Raw genomic sequence first — 16,559 nt, forward strand, 5'->3', positions numbered from 1 at the left:
AGCTCGTTGTGGCAAGAAGGCATTGAAATTACACGAGAACAATCATTTCAGGCAACACGATTAACGATAACAACTTTTCAACGTTAGGACTTGATTACTTCTCTGTGAGACAGGGCATACTGCACCACATACCTTGCATTTCACAGTCAGCTCCCGGCATTCATCAGCCTTTGAGACACACTTGGCTTCCAGATCTTTTGTCGACTGCAAAGTGGGAAAGTGGATCCCAGAAACACCACCACAAAGGTCATAAAAGCAGCACAGAGCATCTACCAAATGTAGAGACCTGAAGCAAGTGATCTCCAACATGCAGCCAAGGAAAAGACAATGCATAAGAAAGGAGAACCTAGAGATTTGTACAGCACAAGCAGAAGAGGATCAGCAGAGTTCGCAAGTGACACAGGGTTTGTGATTGTATTGTATTGTATTGTATTGGGTTTTATGGCGCATAAGCAACTTAGGCTATCATGCGCCAAACACATGGTCTAAATTATTTCAAAAATTGGGTATCCTTATCGAGGTCCTTGTCCAGACAAGGACTCTGAGGAGCCCAACAAACCAATTGAAGACCTCAGCCTTTTTCTCAGGACTGAGAAAATGGGTGAGGTGCATCATAAGATGCATGCAAAAAAACGGGTAATAAATTTTAGAATTAGTAATTCTGTGATATATTATATTGCGTTTAGGATCGCTGCGTCTTTCAAAAAACTAAAAACAGATGAAGTTTCTACTAGTGGGTTATCTCCTAAAAGCAGACTGGGATGGAAGGGAATGTGTTCATTATAAAATACAGTAAAATGTTTTTTCCTTAGCCGTTCGAGTTGTGTGCACGAGAATAAAATGTGATTTACAGTGAGTTCAATGCCACATTTCTCACATAAGGGTTTGTCTTGTTTTTTCAGTAGAAAGTTGTGTGTTAAGTGGGTGTGTCCGATGCGCAGGCGGCATAAAATTACTTCAATAAAACGTTCCTGATGCCTGCATGATCTCCATTCTCCTAGAATAGGTTTTACTAAATGTAGTTTGTTATTTTCTTCGCTATTCCATGTACGCTGCCATTTTTCTTTAAGCTTGTTTTTTACTAACTTCATGCAATCTGCATAGGGTATATTTACAGTACTGATATCGTTATGGCAGGCTTGAGCGGCGCACGCGTCAGCTCTCTCGTTGCCTCTAATTCCTTGATGGCTTGGTACCCAACAGAGCTTTATTTCGTGTCCTCGCTTTTGAGCAGTTATTATGTTATGGATTATATTTCCTATTAAAGGTTCCCTTACGTTCCTGGCTTTCAGTGCTGTGATTGCACTTAGCGAGTCCGTGTAGATAATGCTGTTTTGAATGTTCATCTCGACTATTTTTGATACAGCCACCGAAATGGCATGACATTCGGCTGAGAAAATTGACGCGCACTGAGGCAACCTGACTACCTTTTCCCATTTATCTTGCACTACAGCACTTCCGACGTAAAGTGGTGTTTTAGAACCGTCAGTATAAAATGCTGTGTGTTCTTCGTACTTTTTGTCTAGCGCCAAAAATTCTTGTATTATATGTTCACGTGGAGTTTGCTTTTTACGAAATTGTGTCAGTGTGTAGTCACCTACACTGGGAAAGGTGTGCCAAGGTGGTAGTGGTTCGGATCTCTGGGCAACATCAGGCAGCGTGTCTAGAATACCTAATTCCTGGCAAATTTCTTCAAATCTGAGAATAAGGGGTCTCGTCGCATTCGGTTTGTTGTTGAAAAGCTGCTTAGACGGGCACTTCGTAACTATGGAGTAGCAGAGATGTTTTGGTAGTGAGCGTGTTTTTAGGACATATGCACATGTGAGCATGGCTCTTCTATCTGCGAGGGCTGGTTCGTTACATTCGACATATAGGCTGTTTATCGGTGATGTCCTGTATGCCCCACTTGCGAGGCGCAGACCTGAGTTATGAACTGGATCTAATTGCTTCAGGTAGGACGGTCGAGCTGAGTTGTAGACTATGCACCCGTAATCGAGGCAAGAGCGAACTATACTGCGGTAGATGTGTAAAAGGCAGGTCCTATCAGCCCCCCAGCGTTTATGTGAAAGAACCTTTAATATGTTTAATGATTGGGACGTTTTCTTCTTCAGGTTTTTTATGTGCGGCAAGAAGGTCAGTTTTCTGTCGAAAGTGATGCCCAGAAATTTGTGTTCACTTTTTACCGGCAATTCCGCTTCGTTCAGGTATAGTCTAGGATCTGTCTGTAGGCCACGTTTGAGTGAAAAAAGGATGGCCACTGTTTTCTGTGGGGAGAACCGGAAACCATTTCGGTCGGCCCACGTTGAAAGTTTATTTATTGTTAACTGCACTTGTCTTTCGCATGTTGCTATGTTTGAGGATGTGCAAGCTATTTGAAGATCGTCGACATAGATTGAATACATAATTGACCTTGGAATTATTTTGCTAACTGAATTCATTTTAACAACAAAGAGGGTCGTGCTTAAAACACTCCCTTGGGGCACTCCATTTTCTTGAATGAAATTTCTCGACAGGGTTGAACCGAGGCGTACATGGAATGAACGGTTTGACAGGAAGTCTTTTAGGCAGTGCAGCATCCTGCCACGTATGCCAAGTTCAGCCAAATCGTGAAGAATTCCGTACCTCCAGGTCGTGTCATAAGCTTTCTCTAAATCGAAGAAAACAGCGAGACATTGTTGTTTGTGTATAAAGGCTTCACGGACAGTATTTTCAAGACGAACTAGGTGGTCTGTTGTGGAGCATGCCTTTTTGAAACCGCACTGATGGGCATCGAGAAGCTCACGGGCTTCTAGCACGAAGGTTAATCTCATATTCACTATACTTTCAAAGGATTTTGCGAGGCAGCTGGTGAGCGCTATGGGCCTGTAACTACTCGGAGAGGTTGGTGGTTTTTCGGGCTTTAAAAATGGAACAATGATGGCCTTCTTCCAGGCTTCGGGTAGTTTACCCGATACCCACACCTTATTAAAGAAACTTAACAGTGCCTCTACGGCAGGTTCAGAGAGGTGGGACAGCATTTGATAGTGTATTCCGTCAGGGCCGGGTGCAGTCTGTTTACCAGCACAGGGTTTGTGATTGACACATGAAATCTTTCTGTACCACACCCATCAAGCATCGTTAGCCCGCTAACGATGGTTTGAAACGTCGCTTTCGTGACCTCCCACGCTGCTCACGGACACACTGCATTATCAGTCGTGAAGGAGGAGAACTATATTTTTGTTTCCTAAGCAGTTCACTTTTTTCCCACCAGGCGGTAATTTTTGAACGTGCTCCGAAGTTTTGTGATCTTCAAAGTAGAAAGCAAAAATGGCCGCCTCCTGAACGGCGCACGCGCTTCTAAAGATCGCAGATCTCGTGATTCCGCTGCATCTGCAGCTGATGTTATCGATGGATCAAGCATCAGAGAGTCTGAGGACACCGATTTTTATCGGGCTTTGACTCTGAGAGTCACAACGATGCAAACAAGCCCAAAACATCGGCAGCTGCAGCCCAGCACGCCCAAGTGTAGTGCTTGCCGCTAAATATTTGTAGCGTAATACCTGTTCGCCGTAATTCTTTAATTTTTTTTTAGATAGTGCCATGACATGGCAATACATTTTGCATATCTCATAATTCTTGTTACATATTTTTCTTAGTAGATACAAGCGTGCCCTACAATCTTTGTTAAGTTAACCCCCCAATTTTGATTCTAGCAATATATAACTTTTTTATGACATACATCTCGTTACTAAAGCCAGCATGCATGAAAAGTGCATTCATTGTGCTTTTTGTTTAAGCATTACCTAAAATGATGAGTGCAGTAGTTCCTCCAGAAAAAAACATCTGGCTTAACCTACAGAAAACACCTATTTTCCCCAGGGTAGGAAAAGAGCTAATTCTCATTTTAAAAAGACGTTCTTTTTTTTTCACCCTCTTGTTTCCACCTTGCGGTTTGCATGTTTCTGGCTGCGTATGAGAGGAGAGTCTGCTTGGGCTACTAGGTATGTGCTGGCTGCTGCTGTCTTGCGCAGCAGACAATAAGGGCCACGAGGCATGCGCCTGACTAGACGACTTGTGTCACTGGGTATTTCCCACTGGGTATGTGCCCGAACAGACAACTTCGTCACTGCGTATGCGATATTCGTATGCGGCCATTCTCTGCCAATCCCCTGTAATGGATGTGCCTAGGTGACACCAGGCACATGTAGCCTCGAATATATTAAATCAATGGTGCCTCACCCACAACAGACACCTCTATGTCATGCCTGGCTGCTTGATCGATGGCCATTGCGACGAAGTTGCAGCTAGAGGCCACATTCCGAAAAGATCCACTTCGGCGATACTATCCCCTCGGCGATAGTTGACCATCAGGCGAGCAGTGATTGGCTGGTTGAGCAAAATCACATGACATGGCTCATCCGATTTTGCCAAAACAACCAATCAGCACACGCCTGACTGCAAGCTATCACCGAGGTAATAGCATCACTGAAGTGGATCGTTTCAGATTGCGGCCCCAGGATACTAGGGATAGTTGGGGTTGCTGCAGAGTTTCAGCTGGGGTGTTGGCATTACAAGATGTATTTTGTTGCGGTATCATTGTGGTTGGCAATGAGATTTCACCTTCGTGCGTCTGCATACGTGCTGATAAAGCTTCACAATTCACGGATAGTGTGGGGTTATGCAGCAGGTCACACAAGAAAGCTATTGCTGACATTGACAATAATCTTCAATGGTCTCTGCTATAATTTTTTTCATAAGGCCTACACTCTGTTACACACATAGAAGGCAATACTACAAATGCTAAGGACTGCTTGCATTCGTGAAGGATGTGGATATGGTTCCCACCAGCAGCAAGTTGCTGTTTTTCGTTCACTTTCATTTTGCTCCACCTTGTCAATTCACCTTACACCAAACATCTTCATCTTAGATTTCAATTAAGACAACAAATGATTTCCCACATGCCTTTCTTGGCTTCATATGGTTGCAATTAACAAAAATTGGGCCCCTCGGCTCCCTTTCTCCTCTCAATCAATAAAACAGAGCGTCATCTGTGAAAGAAAGACCTAGACATGGGTCATTTGATGCCAAATCAACCAGTGTTTTTTTTTTTTTTTCAACCATCGCCGATATGGCTGAAAACATTTCCACAGGTCTGCTGAATTTTTTGGAAAAAAAAAAAAGAACTTTGCAATTTTTTTTTATGCAATCTGCTAAACCTTCGACACAGTATATATTTTTCACCTGCGCTATGTTGACTGGGCTACCATTATATACTTTGTTTCTGCCTTCTAAATTTCTAAGTTCTAAAAAAAAAAGCCAAATTTAGCAATTTTACTCACTTTAGCTAGGGCCAGAAGCAACCAAAATATTCAAATACAAGTATTTCAAAAATTGACAATTTTGGCAGTCATATCGTATCATTGGCTTGCCTTGCACACAATCTGAATGACTGGATCACAGAACATACCTTTGCAAAAAAATGTTCATTGGTGATCTCTATCTCGGCTGGACAACAATAAATTCTTACCAAAATGCAAGAAATATTTTGGCAGTAAAAATAAACGTGGAGAACAAGTTTTGAACTTCAGCAGACTTGTGGAAATTTTTTCAGCTGTATCAGTGATGGTCGAAAAATATGTTGGTTCATCTGGCATGGAACGACCCGTCTGGCGTGATGTAGGTTGATGTAGCATTAAATCTCACTTGTATATTTGTGTCACAAAATATGATGCAATTGTTACATCAACTGTTACACGGAATATCACAGATCTTAACATATTTATCACCAAATGAGCAGAGTGGCAATGAGTAGTCCCAGCAGACCAACTGCACTCCAGACCAAAACACAGTACGCACCTCAGCAGTTGCACAGAGGTGGAACAAATATGTGCTTTGACGTAACCGTACGACCACAAACTGTAGTTGTAATATATGAATTAGTTATTTTGTAGATGCCATCGTAGATCAAAAACAACTGCAATGCTAAACGAATGAAGTGAAACTCCTACAACAGCAATAATAGTACTTGCGTAGCATCTGCCACATTGTGTGCTAAGTATGAAATGGGGCATAGCATAATTGCATGTACTTTTCTAGCACCAGTGCTGCCATTCGTTGAAGTGGGCCTGCCCTTTCTATTTGATATCAAATGTTTTTACAAGTTCGTGCATTGTACAGTGCTTGAAAAGGCTTGCAACTTCAAACCACCCACTTCACAGAGGTCACCTTCATTCTTGTACAGCTACTAACTGGGCCACATTCTCACATCAAGTGGTTGATCGTTAAGCGGGTACCACAACGGCAGCTGAGAGGGACTTTCTACGCTATACAGGGCTGCAAATGCTAATTTGAGCAAAACAGTTTTTAAACAAGTCCACAATTTTACATTTACGTAAGGTAGTCTACAGACTGCACTTGCATACCGGAGTGGTCTGGAAGTGCCCTGTGAACGAAACTGCCATTTCATCAATCTGCTGCTCTAATGTGGAGCCAAAATTAAAAGCGTGTGGTGTATATGAATCACAATGAATGCAAGTTCATCCATCTTTCCAGGTCCACCAGTATGAGCAAGTGGAGTAGATTCATACTCCAATGTTGATCATCAATCTAATAATGTATATCTAGCAACTGGTTATACGCAGACATCACACCATGTATCAGTGTGATAACACATGAACCACACTGACCTTTAGTGCCCCCTCAAACAGCATAATGTGTGCAATAACCTCTTCTATCTCTCAACAGCACAAAAAAACCCTCTACTTCAAAAAACTATGCAAGAAATAGAAAAGTGGGTAAACAGAGGCACAGACAACAATGGGCAAGCAACAAGAATCAGGAACATGCCAAAGCCATGCGTGGTGAATCGATACGAAGTGCTACCTACGACACAACTGTCCCTCAGCATCTGAATGCGTTCTTCCAGCTTTGCCCTTTCCGTCTGCAAGGGGAGAGGGGAACACAAGGTCATGCCAAACTTAGGAGTTGAACAAAAACAGAAAAAAAACATATACAAAAGAAGGAGTCAGGGGCACACTTTTGAGGTTAGAGAAACAACCAAGGTGTGAGAATAAATGAGCAAAACAGCATAGCGAAGGAAACAATCAAAAATAAGAGAACACTCAGAAAATCATATAGGGGATGATGATGGAAACGACATGCTTCCCTTTAGCGAGAGATGAAAAAAATTTTCATATCACTTGGCTTTGGCTTCTGCTTCTGTTCACCTGACAAACATGTCTTTATCCGAAAACAATACAGAGCTTTGTACAAGAAGTGCCCATTCAAACCTGTGCATTATCGAGTATGCAACCTGGACTGAGAAAAGAAAAATGTAACTGGCTAACTAACCTAATTCTTATCACCAAAACCCGATACACGAGTCCTCGAACAAGATTACACAAGTTTTTTTACGGCGCACTCGGGTCATCTCATGTCATCATGCTATGTGCCTTGTGTTCATAAGCTGAGGTAATATATTCACACAGTTCGTGTAAAAATTTTATACAGCATGAGAACATATGAGAACGCATAAAGATTTCCAATTACCATCTTTATTAGGAATGAAGAGGTTCAATTTCAAATACATTCCACTTCCCAAATTTTGTTCACGAGCTAAGCCATCTTTTACCCTCACTTTACCCCTGCGTCACTGACCCCTGAGGCCATATAACACACTAATCATAGTATAATACAAGTAATCTGCAGATAAAGCCAGGCAACTTTACAACATGCACCTGTTAATTTGAATTAGATGACACACACTACAGTTAAAACCCGCAATAACAAAACCCAACAATAACGAAGTTCTTGCAACAATGAAATATTTTTGCATGGTAAACGCACATAGGATTCAATGCATTTCGTACCTCCCGACAATTAAATGTTGCTGTACCACAATTCTACATCAATGAAATTTGCCGGAACGTAACCCTACATATTACCTACTCGCACAAGGCTAGCAGGCTCCAAAAGCAGGCTCCAAAAGCAGGCACTAAAATTGCATAGGATACCAACCCATTACACTTGCATGGGTGCTGCCATTTTTGCTTACGAAAACAACCAAGCGCCAGGAGTGACTTCATGCACTGGAAACACGTCATGGGCGGCATCATGTTTGATGATAGCCAGTTCAAAGCGGCATGGATGTTGTTAACGACAGGTGCCGACAGTTTTTGCACACCTAGTGCGGTGCGTAATGTGCCCTTGGTGAGAAAAATGCAGCAAAATCAAGGAAATGCACATCCCAACGACATGGAATTGTTCATGGCGCTTGAGATGGCAGTCGCGGCATGGAGTGCCACGCATTGGGCCGTGATTGAGCGATCGTCTGGGAATGCGCATTCCTCGCTTCGAGAACACTTGTTTCGGTGCCACCCAACAGGCGTAGAGTGCGAATTCTGCGTCAAACGTAGATTTGCTTGAAGGGGCCGAAATCTCGATCAACTGCCTTCAGGTATACGATAAGACCACTTTCGCGATTGACATCGGACATGTCAGCGCTTAGGGGTGACAGCGTGTGCTGGAGAAATGCTGCTGCATGCGTGGAGTGCTGTTGGTCTGCACCCAGTGCAGAGTTATGCAAAATCTTGCAAACGTGATTGCATCTCGGAAAGCAAATGACCAAGAATACTGCTCCACGGAAGTGCTGCCACTGCTGATCGACGTGTACGCTGCGCTTTGTACTGTCGGCAATGCGGTTCTACATCCTCAAGCGAGCTTGCCAAAGCAGGCTAATGGAATTTTCACAGTAAAGTTTCGTTATGCAACACATTGCCTATCTGTGCTGTCTCATTTCGCAACACAAGATTCTCGCGAAAGCGAATTTTTTCGCGTTCCCCGCCGATTTCATTATTGTGAGGTTCAACTGTATACCGTTTGGAATTTATTTGTCTTGCTGTTCGCATGCTCAGCAAGGACCGTGTGAAAGATCTTTCTTAGTAACCCTGTCTTGTCCACAATGCAGCATACATGCCTTTCATCTCCCACTTCTTTGCATAAGCAAACATGAACAGCTGAAGCACTGCAACTACAGCCAATGAATGGCGTAGTTTCCAAGCAACAGCGGAAAAATAGTGCAGTCATTCCACAGTGGGCGAGCCATGAAATCTTCGTTTTTAGCCTGTTCAGCAAAAGTTTCCATTTACTTGTTCCTGATGCGAAGGTTACGCATTATGAGGACATTTATTCTTTGTTTTGATGTACCATATATACTTAACTTGCGTGCCTGCAGTAGTAGTAATACAGTGCAATATTTTTAAAACTAATTACCAGCTTGAGGAAACCTCAGAGACTGTCGCCTCAAACATTATAGACAAAAATTACCTTTGTTATATTTGATATTCGTTATGAGCACACCTTTTATATTGATACCTGTGAGAAGCATTTTAGATTTGCTTCATGATATCCAACAATTCGTTATACAGTTGACATCCATTAATTTGACTCCAATTAATTAGATTTTTCAGTTCATTCAATCCCAACCAAAGGTTCTGGCAGCGCCCATGCACTTCTATGGGTCCGAACTTTCATTATTTCTATCCTAATTTTGGCCTTCGCCAGATAATTCGAACTTTATCAGTCAGCACGCAGGCGCCTGACACCAGAGACTCCCATAGTGACTCCTTTAGTGGGAGCATGTCTTGGCAGAGCTTAGTGTGAATGTTTTGATCACACATCATCTCTCATCCAAAAAGCCTGTTTCCGGCACTTCCTACGAAGATTAAGCAATAACCGCAGCTCAGAATGTATGATTATGGTTTTGTTGGACTGAAATTGGACTGAACATTAGCAGCATGGCGAAATCAGACACGAAACCAATACTGCCTTTGCAATAACCGTACGCTTTACCGCATAACGAAGATGTATTGCGGCGGAGCTAACTTTTACACAACGCGTGTGGTGAAGCTGACTTCAGGAAACCGGCGGCTGCCATTGTGCAGCAATGTATTTTAGCTAAAAAATCAAGTGCACATTGAATTTCTGCTTCATTTAGGAGGTTTAATGTCATTCCTACGTCAATTTTCTATTTTGGACACACACAAAGTGGGTGCACATTTGATTCGGGGGCGTGTTAAAATAGGGCAAACACTGCCGAATGAATCAGTGGTATGTACTGGAGTCTCTTTTTTTTTATCTTGTTTAATTTGACTCGCTGGATATTTCGATCAATTTAAGCAGTCCCGTCAGGGTCGAATTAACAGAAGTTGACTGCGTTTGTGTTTGTCATCTCAAGGTTTGACTGCAATTCCTTTACATCCTGAGACCTCCTGTTTCCTGTAGGACACTTCTACCCATGATCAGTTGCGCCATCTCAAATGAAAAGCGAGAATACCTCGTGAGCCAGCTTAGTAGAAGTGGCCTCCTTCTCGGCGAGTGCCAAAGAGAGCTCCAGCTGTGTCACCCGTGCTCTCAGTTCCTCGGCCTGCTTCTGCAGCTCAGACATCTCCTCCTGGAGATGGTCTCGGTGCTCACGTGCCAGCCGCTCACTCTCCTCGAGCCGCTTGGCCTCTCGCTTGGCCATTCGGCTGTCCAGCTGGCACTCAGATAGCTCATCTTCCTTCTGCAGACAAAGGGAAAGGAGGGAAGGCTCAGCCAAGAGCTACCGTATTTACACGATTGTAAGTCGACTCGAATGTAAGTCGACCCCCTTTTATCGCGTGACAGGGAAAAAAAGGAGCATACCCGAGGGCGCATTCGATAACGAAAATTTATTAGTAGGTGACACAATCACTGGACTACTCGTCTTCACTAGCGCTGCCATCGTCGTCCAGCGAAATTCCCCATTTGGCAAACAACCGCACCACACATCTTGTGGAACAGCAGTCCATACCGAATGCACCCAACTACATGTAGCCATCAGGGAGGCTCTTTTGACAGGTCCGGTTGGTATAAGTTCGCCGTCTTCTTCAGCCAGCCACTCGTACTCACGGCAGAGCAGGTCCTTAAAAGGCGAAGATTCGGGCTTGTTTCATGACCATGTCGCACTTCACTGGCAGGGACCGATCACACATTTCAGCGACAAACGCCGCAAGCTTGGCCACAGCTCCGGAAAGTGTCCAGACTTCGGCACATGGGAAATTCCTCACTTGCCATCGCAGGTGAAAATTTTGCTTCACTGCAGTCGCCACTCTTGCACCACCTGTTCAGAAACATTGAACTTGCGGCCCGTTGCGCAGTGATTTGTTCCTTTGGCGTAAAGGATGGCAGCCCCCTTGAACGCTGCTGTGAACAAGCGTCGAATGATTAGTGGGCCTGGAGCACTCATGACGACTGAAGAAGCATGGAAGTAGCACGCGGCCGGCAGTCAAGTCGAATGCGTCAAACCAATGCCTTTTCGTCAAACCATTTGTCAAACTATACATAGTATGCACGTGACGTCAGATCCGCTGCTGTCATCTGCTTCCGCTACCTTCCGTCATCTTGGGGACCCTTATCAACAGGCGCGCGCATCGGCCTATAGGTTACCCAACATGGCATCACCGTAAACAGGAAGTCGCGAAGTATCCTTGAATGACGTATGTGCATACGTAGAGAAGAAAGCAGAGCAGAGAAGAAAGGCGCCGCAATGCAGAGTGTATAAGCAGAGAAGAAAGGCGCCGCAATGAAAAGTTGGCTCAGCCGACTCTGCCTTACCTTGCGCAGCTGCATTTGCAACTCCCCGCAGCGGGCACGGCTCGTGGAGAGGTATTCCCGCGTCTTTGCCAGCTGAGCCTCCAAGGCCTTGCTGGACTCCAGCAGGGCTTGGCGCTCGGTCTCCAGCGATGACCTGTGCCATGCAGTGTGTGCGAGTGCATGCATTGCAAAGGTGCAGTGCATAGCTTAATGCTTTCAGCTATAATTGCAAGACACTGGTAAACGCTTGCAAAATTTATTTTGTAAACTTGGTTTTGATAGAGAATGGTTGATACCTCAGAAAATATGGCATGAAGAAAAGAAAAGTACTAACAACAACAATGCACACTACAGAACTCGGGAACATTTTCAGGCACTGCATTTGCATGCAGTCTGATTAACAAATAAGTAATAAATAAATAAATAAATGCCTTGGCACATGCTATCAAAAGCTGGATGCTGCCAAGACAAACATGAGCAAGAAGAGGTTTTCGAAACTCGAAAGATGTGCTACCCTAGAAAAAGGGAAAGGCAAGACAACATATAGGGATGGAAGAAAGGGTGCAGGATGTACCGTGCTCACGGAATGAAACGCGTCAATTTAGGGCTAAGTAATGCGCATACTTTCGTTTCCACCGGCTGCAGTTCGTGTCACATCAACGGAATTTTGGCGAGTACACTTACATCGGAGTCCTCGTCACCTTTTGTAACCGAATTCCTTGCGACATGACATGGTGCTCTCGCGTACTTTGCACATATGCAGGGTTCTACTACGTAAATGCTCCGTGTCACGTTTCATTCCGTGAGCACTGTACAACATCCTCTCAGCCATATGTGGTTGTTCACGCTTCCCATTTTCCAATGCGAAGTGGTTGTGCTTGACAGTGAGCAAGCTTAACTCTTAAATGACACGCTGGCCTTGAGGTAGCCACTGAGTGAACAGCCAGCACAGGCTATATTAAAAGTCATCGGTAGTTAACTACAGCACAGACCGCTTACAACGTAAGTCGCCGAAGTTGTGAATTTCTGCCACTACAAGCAGTACCGTACTATAACCAAAACAACAATTTTCAAAGGCTGCGTATGTGCGAAACATGTAGAACATGCAGCTGTGTGTTTCTGAGAATCGAATCGTACGACCAGGATGTGCCCTCACTTTTGTTGGCGAGGTGGTTCCTCAACTTCCCGAGTGCTGTACAGCCAGTCTGAAGCATTTAGAGTCCCAACAAGACGGCGCTAGTTAAGCATAGGTGTCTTGCCGTCACGGGAAGCTCCCCCTCGATTTGTTTGTATCCGTAGATGAATACACAAAGATCTGGCGTGAGATAAAATGTACAGGCTGAACTGACGACAGCGAGCGTGAAGCAGGGTTTGCAGGCCATCAGCAGCCAACTACTGTGAATGCATATAGCTAAAGTTTTTAAGCTGGTGTACTGCTAGGAACCACAAAGGCTCACGTGTGGACAACGAACTGATGAATTTGCCGAACACAGTTTGAACTGACAGCGTCGTGGAGTGAGGTTGCCCACGTGATATCTGCACTTCGCACAATGCAATTGGTGAAAGTGAAATGCAAATGCGGCCTTGACTGATTTTTCTGCAGCGATGGACTTTACCACTGAAACTTGTTTTTCTGGCGTGTCCGATAATTAGGACATTTTTGAGACCCAATCCGCAGCTGAAAATATTAGCTGGCGACTATATTTACTTCCTGCACCCTAGCTGGTGGGCCAAAGAGCGACCAAAGAGCGACCAAAGACCAAAGTGTGCGTTCGCACCAAAGAGCCTTTGGTGCGAACGCACACCGCTGACAAGCAATTGGAGCAAGACTTCATCACCTAGGCAATTCCCACGTGCTTACTAAACGAATATGCTGCCACTGCATTCTTTCTTCTTTTTCTCTGTTTTTTGTTCATTCGCTCTCCGCATCTCCTCCTCCTCCTCCATGTCACATTCATAGCTCTCCCCTTGGCCATTTCACCTCGTTGAGAAGCACGCTCACTGCCTCGCTTGATAGCAGGATTTTCCGGCAATCACATTATCACCACTATCTTGCCTTGCGTGGCTCTACTACAAGCGGCATGCATATACATAGAGTTCCGTGAAAGGATAAATGGGTGTCAGAAAAGACCGCATTGTGTTCAGTCTTGCACTATAAACGGTTACGTTATAAGTGGTCTGAGCTGTATAGCTTTTTAGAAATTGTGACAAAAACTAAAGAGAATAGGAAGGAAGAAAACTGCCTGGCAAAGCAGAGAACAGCTTTGTATGCCGAGGGAACTATGGTCTCAACTTCTCTGAACACTCGAACAAAATGCTTACGTAGCTGTCTTGACACCATTCACTTCAGCATTTGCAGGAGCTGAGATTTCAGGTTTCTTGGTCAGCTCCTGGACTTCCTATATGGAGGGAAAACCATCAAGGGAGCACTCAGTCATACAAAGGGGCTTCAAAGTCCAAAGTATTGTTGTTAGGATCAATGAAGCTTTCTATGTATGTTTTATATTTATTTTTTCAATTTTGTGTATGGGTGCTTGTGTGCGCACATCATTTCTACACTGGAAAATTTTGCCTAGAATGCTACTTAAGAGAGGCAAAGATGAGTAAGAATGGTCCCATATATTAATCGCACAAAAACATGCACCCTAGCATCATATTGCACAGAAGCATAGTGCAAATGAATGTTCACAAGGAAGATGAGACTTCTGAGCTGCAAACAATAAACTGTATCATCTAACAAGACCGTCATGAGCCCAATTTAACATCCCTTTAAATTAGGGGTGCGCAAATATCAAATTTTTTTTAATATGAATCGAATACAAATACTTAGCATCAAATATTGAATCGAATATTGAATAATGATATGCAAATGCATTTACTAGCAAGTTGGCTTATTTTAACACGTTTAACCATTACGACTACATTGTCATTGCTAAAAAAAATTAGCTAGTTATCTGTTACACTAAAAGATTGTATATTTGGCTCATGTTAGCATTGGAAAATTGAGTAATTTATGCTAGTTGTCTGTTCTCACTAACCTGCACTTTGTTATCCTGCATCAATTTCCCGTAAACTCAGAGGCATTTTACCCTGTACCAGTGGTCACTCATCACACTTGCTGTCAAGCAATAAGCTCAGGATTGGGGGTGGAAGCTGCAAAACAGTGCATTCTCACTGTTCGCAACCCCATGCCTTTTGCTACTGACCCTAGCTTTCCTGCAGCAAAGCTTAGATGTCTAGCGGCTAAGAAAGTGTGTCTGATGTGCTGAATTTTGCGAAATTATCACAAAATTCAGCACATCAGACACAATTTCTTTGATTAGATAGAAATAAACGCTAAGACACATGTTTGCCCCCGCACAGCCAGCAACATACTTGATTAGCTTCGAATATTCACATCCAATCAAATATTTGAAAATACTTGAATATCTAGGTTTCAGATAGAATACAAATATTAAAAATATAATATTCTATAATATTCAAAATTTTCGAATATTCGCGCAACCCTATGGATGAAGAGAACTGGCTACGTCGTGACTGACAGACCATCTGTTGGCGACCTGCTCAGTGGCATGCTAACAGTGACATGGCCTTGTGCACAGCAGTCCTTTATTCACAAGTCTACACCCTCGCCGCTAACACACCATCGGTCGTTGTCATATCCACCCGCCCTACCCCTTCCCTTCTCCCCTGTATAAGAACACCACCTATATATAGTGTGCTGAGGAAACCTTATGTCGGCTAAAAAAAGACAAGTCCACTTGTCGAAACGTTGGCTCCCGCTTATACCTTATTCTCGTTTTGCTCATCACTCCTATGAAGACCTCTATGTTTCGAGGTGGTGCTGGTGGAAGACCTCCACGTCCAAAGCCTCCATGCGTTCTGTTCACAAGCTTAAATTAAAATTAGCAATACATTTGACGAGTGTTGTATGATCAATAATTACTTCTTGGAGTTTGGGAGTCTTCACCATAGCAAAATTACATCTGGGCTAATCCAAGCAGCAAGTTGCCTTCATGCACAAAGCTTGGGCTTCAGTTTATTTGAGAATGCTTTGTACCTGCTTTGCGTATGGAATAATGAGACACAAATTTGTACTTGATTTCGTCACAACTTGAACTCTAAAAACGTACAGTAGCAGTTGGGAAGCACAAACTTACAGCATTCAACTTCTCAATCTCTTGCATGTAGCGGGCGTTGACTTCTTCCAGTGTGGAGGTCTTCTTGCGTAAAGCTTCGAGCTCTTCGGCTTGCTTGACAAGAACCTGGGAGAACATGTACTACATGAGAGAAAGAAACAATTGAAAAAAGAAAAAAGTCGCAGTTTCGGCAAAGGGCGAAGCATCGGTTGTGATAACAAATTAGTAGACAGCTATACGAAGTACGGATAGTACTTCACTCCAAAACGCTGGAGTGAGGAACTGCGGCAGCAGCAGGAAGCGAATTGACCGTCGTACTGCCTCTCACTTCAAAAGCTAACTAGGTGGCGAGAACACAGCATACATGAAGCTATTAGCGGTTGTCTCCATCGCAGATTGCTTTCAATATAAGGCCCGCACGGCCACATACCGCCAACCCATATGCAGCAGCCACCGAAGTAGAAACTCTCCTCCTCCCTCTCCCTCCCCCCCCCCCCCCCGGGTCTTGCGCGTGATGGAAGACGGCGCACTTCCTCCCCACTTTCCTGCACTGCGAGCGCGAGAAGATTGAGCGGTCATCTTTGGTTCACCCTCGCACGCTTTCACTCACACATGCAGCATGCAGCACGTGGCGACGATGTTATCGCCCTTGGACTTTATACTGAATATTATGACGATGCTGATGGTATGAATCCGCCTGAAATGTCCATATAATTCCTATTGCAATAAAGGAAAAGAAAAAAGCAGCTTTTTATGTCGCAAGGTTTGCAATTATATTTCAATTCCTCTTGAAACAAAAAGTAATAACTAAATTGTGCTACTTTTGGT

At 43.8% G+C, this 16,559-nt stretch overlaps 1 protein-coding gene across 6 annotated transcripts in view; it reads right to left on the reverse strand.

Moving 5' to 3' along the window:
- The window catches only part of LOC135919512 (citron Rho-interacting kinase-like), a 134,292-nt gene that overhangs the window by 61,167 nt on the left and 56,566 nt on the right, over positions 1–16,559 (reverse strand). For 4 of the 6 annotated variants that reach the window (XM_065453387.1, XM_065453389.1, XM_065453386.1 and 1 more), the window contains exons 15-20: positions 15,753–15,857; positions 13,915–13,991; positions 11,614–11,746; positions 10,313–10,540; positions 6,866–6,919; positions 133–204 (exon numbers count right to left, since the gene is read on the reverse strand). In XM_065453387.1, coding sequence (XP_065309459.1) covers positions 133–204; positions 6,866–6,919; positions 10,313–10,540; positions 11,614–11,746; positions 13,915–13,991; positions 15,753–15,857 — 669 coding nt within the window. The remainder of the gene's footprint in view (positions 1–132; positions 205–6,865; positions 6,920–10,312; positions 10,541–11,613; positions 11,747–13,914; positions 13,992–15,752; positions 15,858–16,559) is intronic. The other 2 variants (XM_065453390.1, XM_065453388.1) reach the window with 1 other exon arrangement.

Source organism: Dermacentor albipictus, chromosome 2, assembly GCF_038994185.2.
Source record: "Dermacentor albipictus isolate Rhodes 1998 colony chromosome 2, USDA_Dalb.pri_finalv2, whole genome shotgun sequence".
NCBI lineage: Eukaryota > Metazoa > Arthropoda > Arachnida > Ixodida > Ixodidae > Dermacentor > Dermacentor albipictus.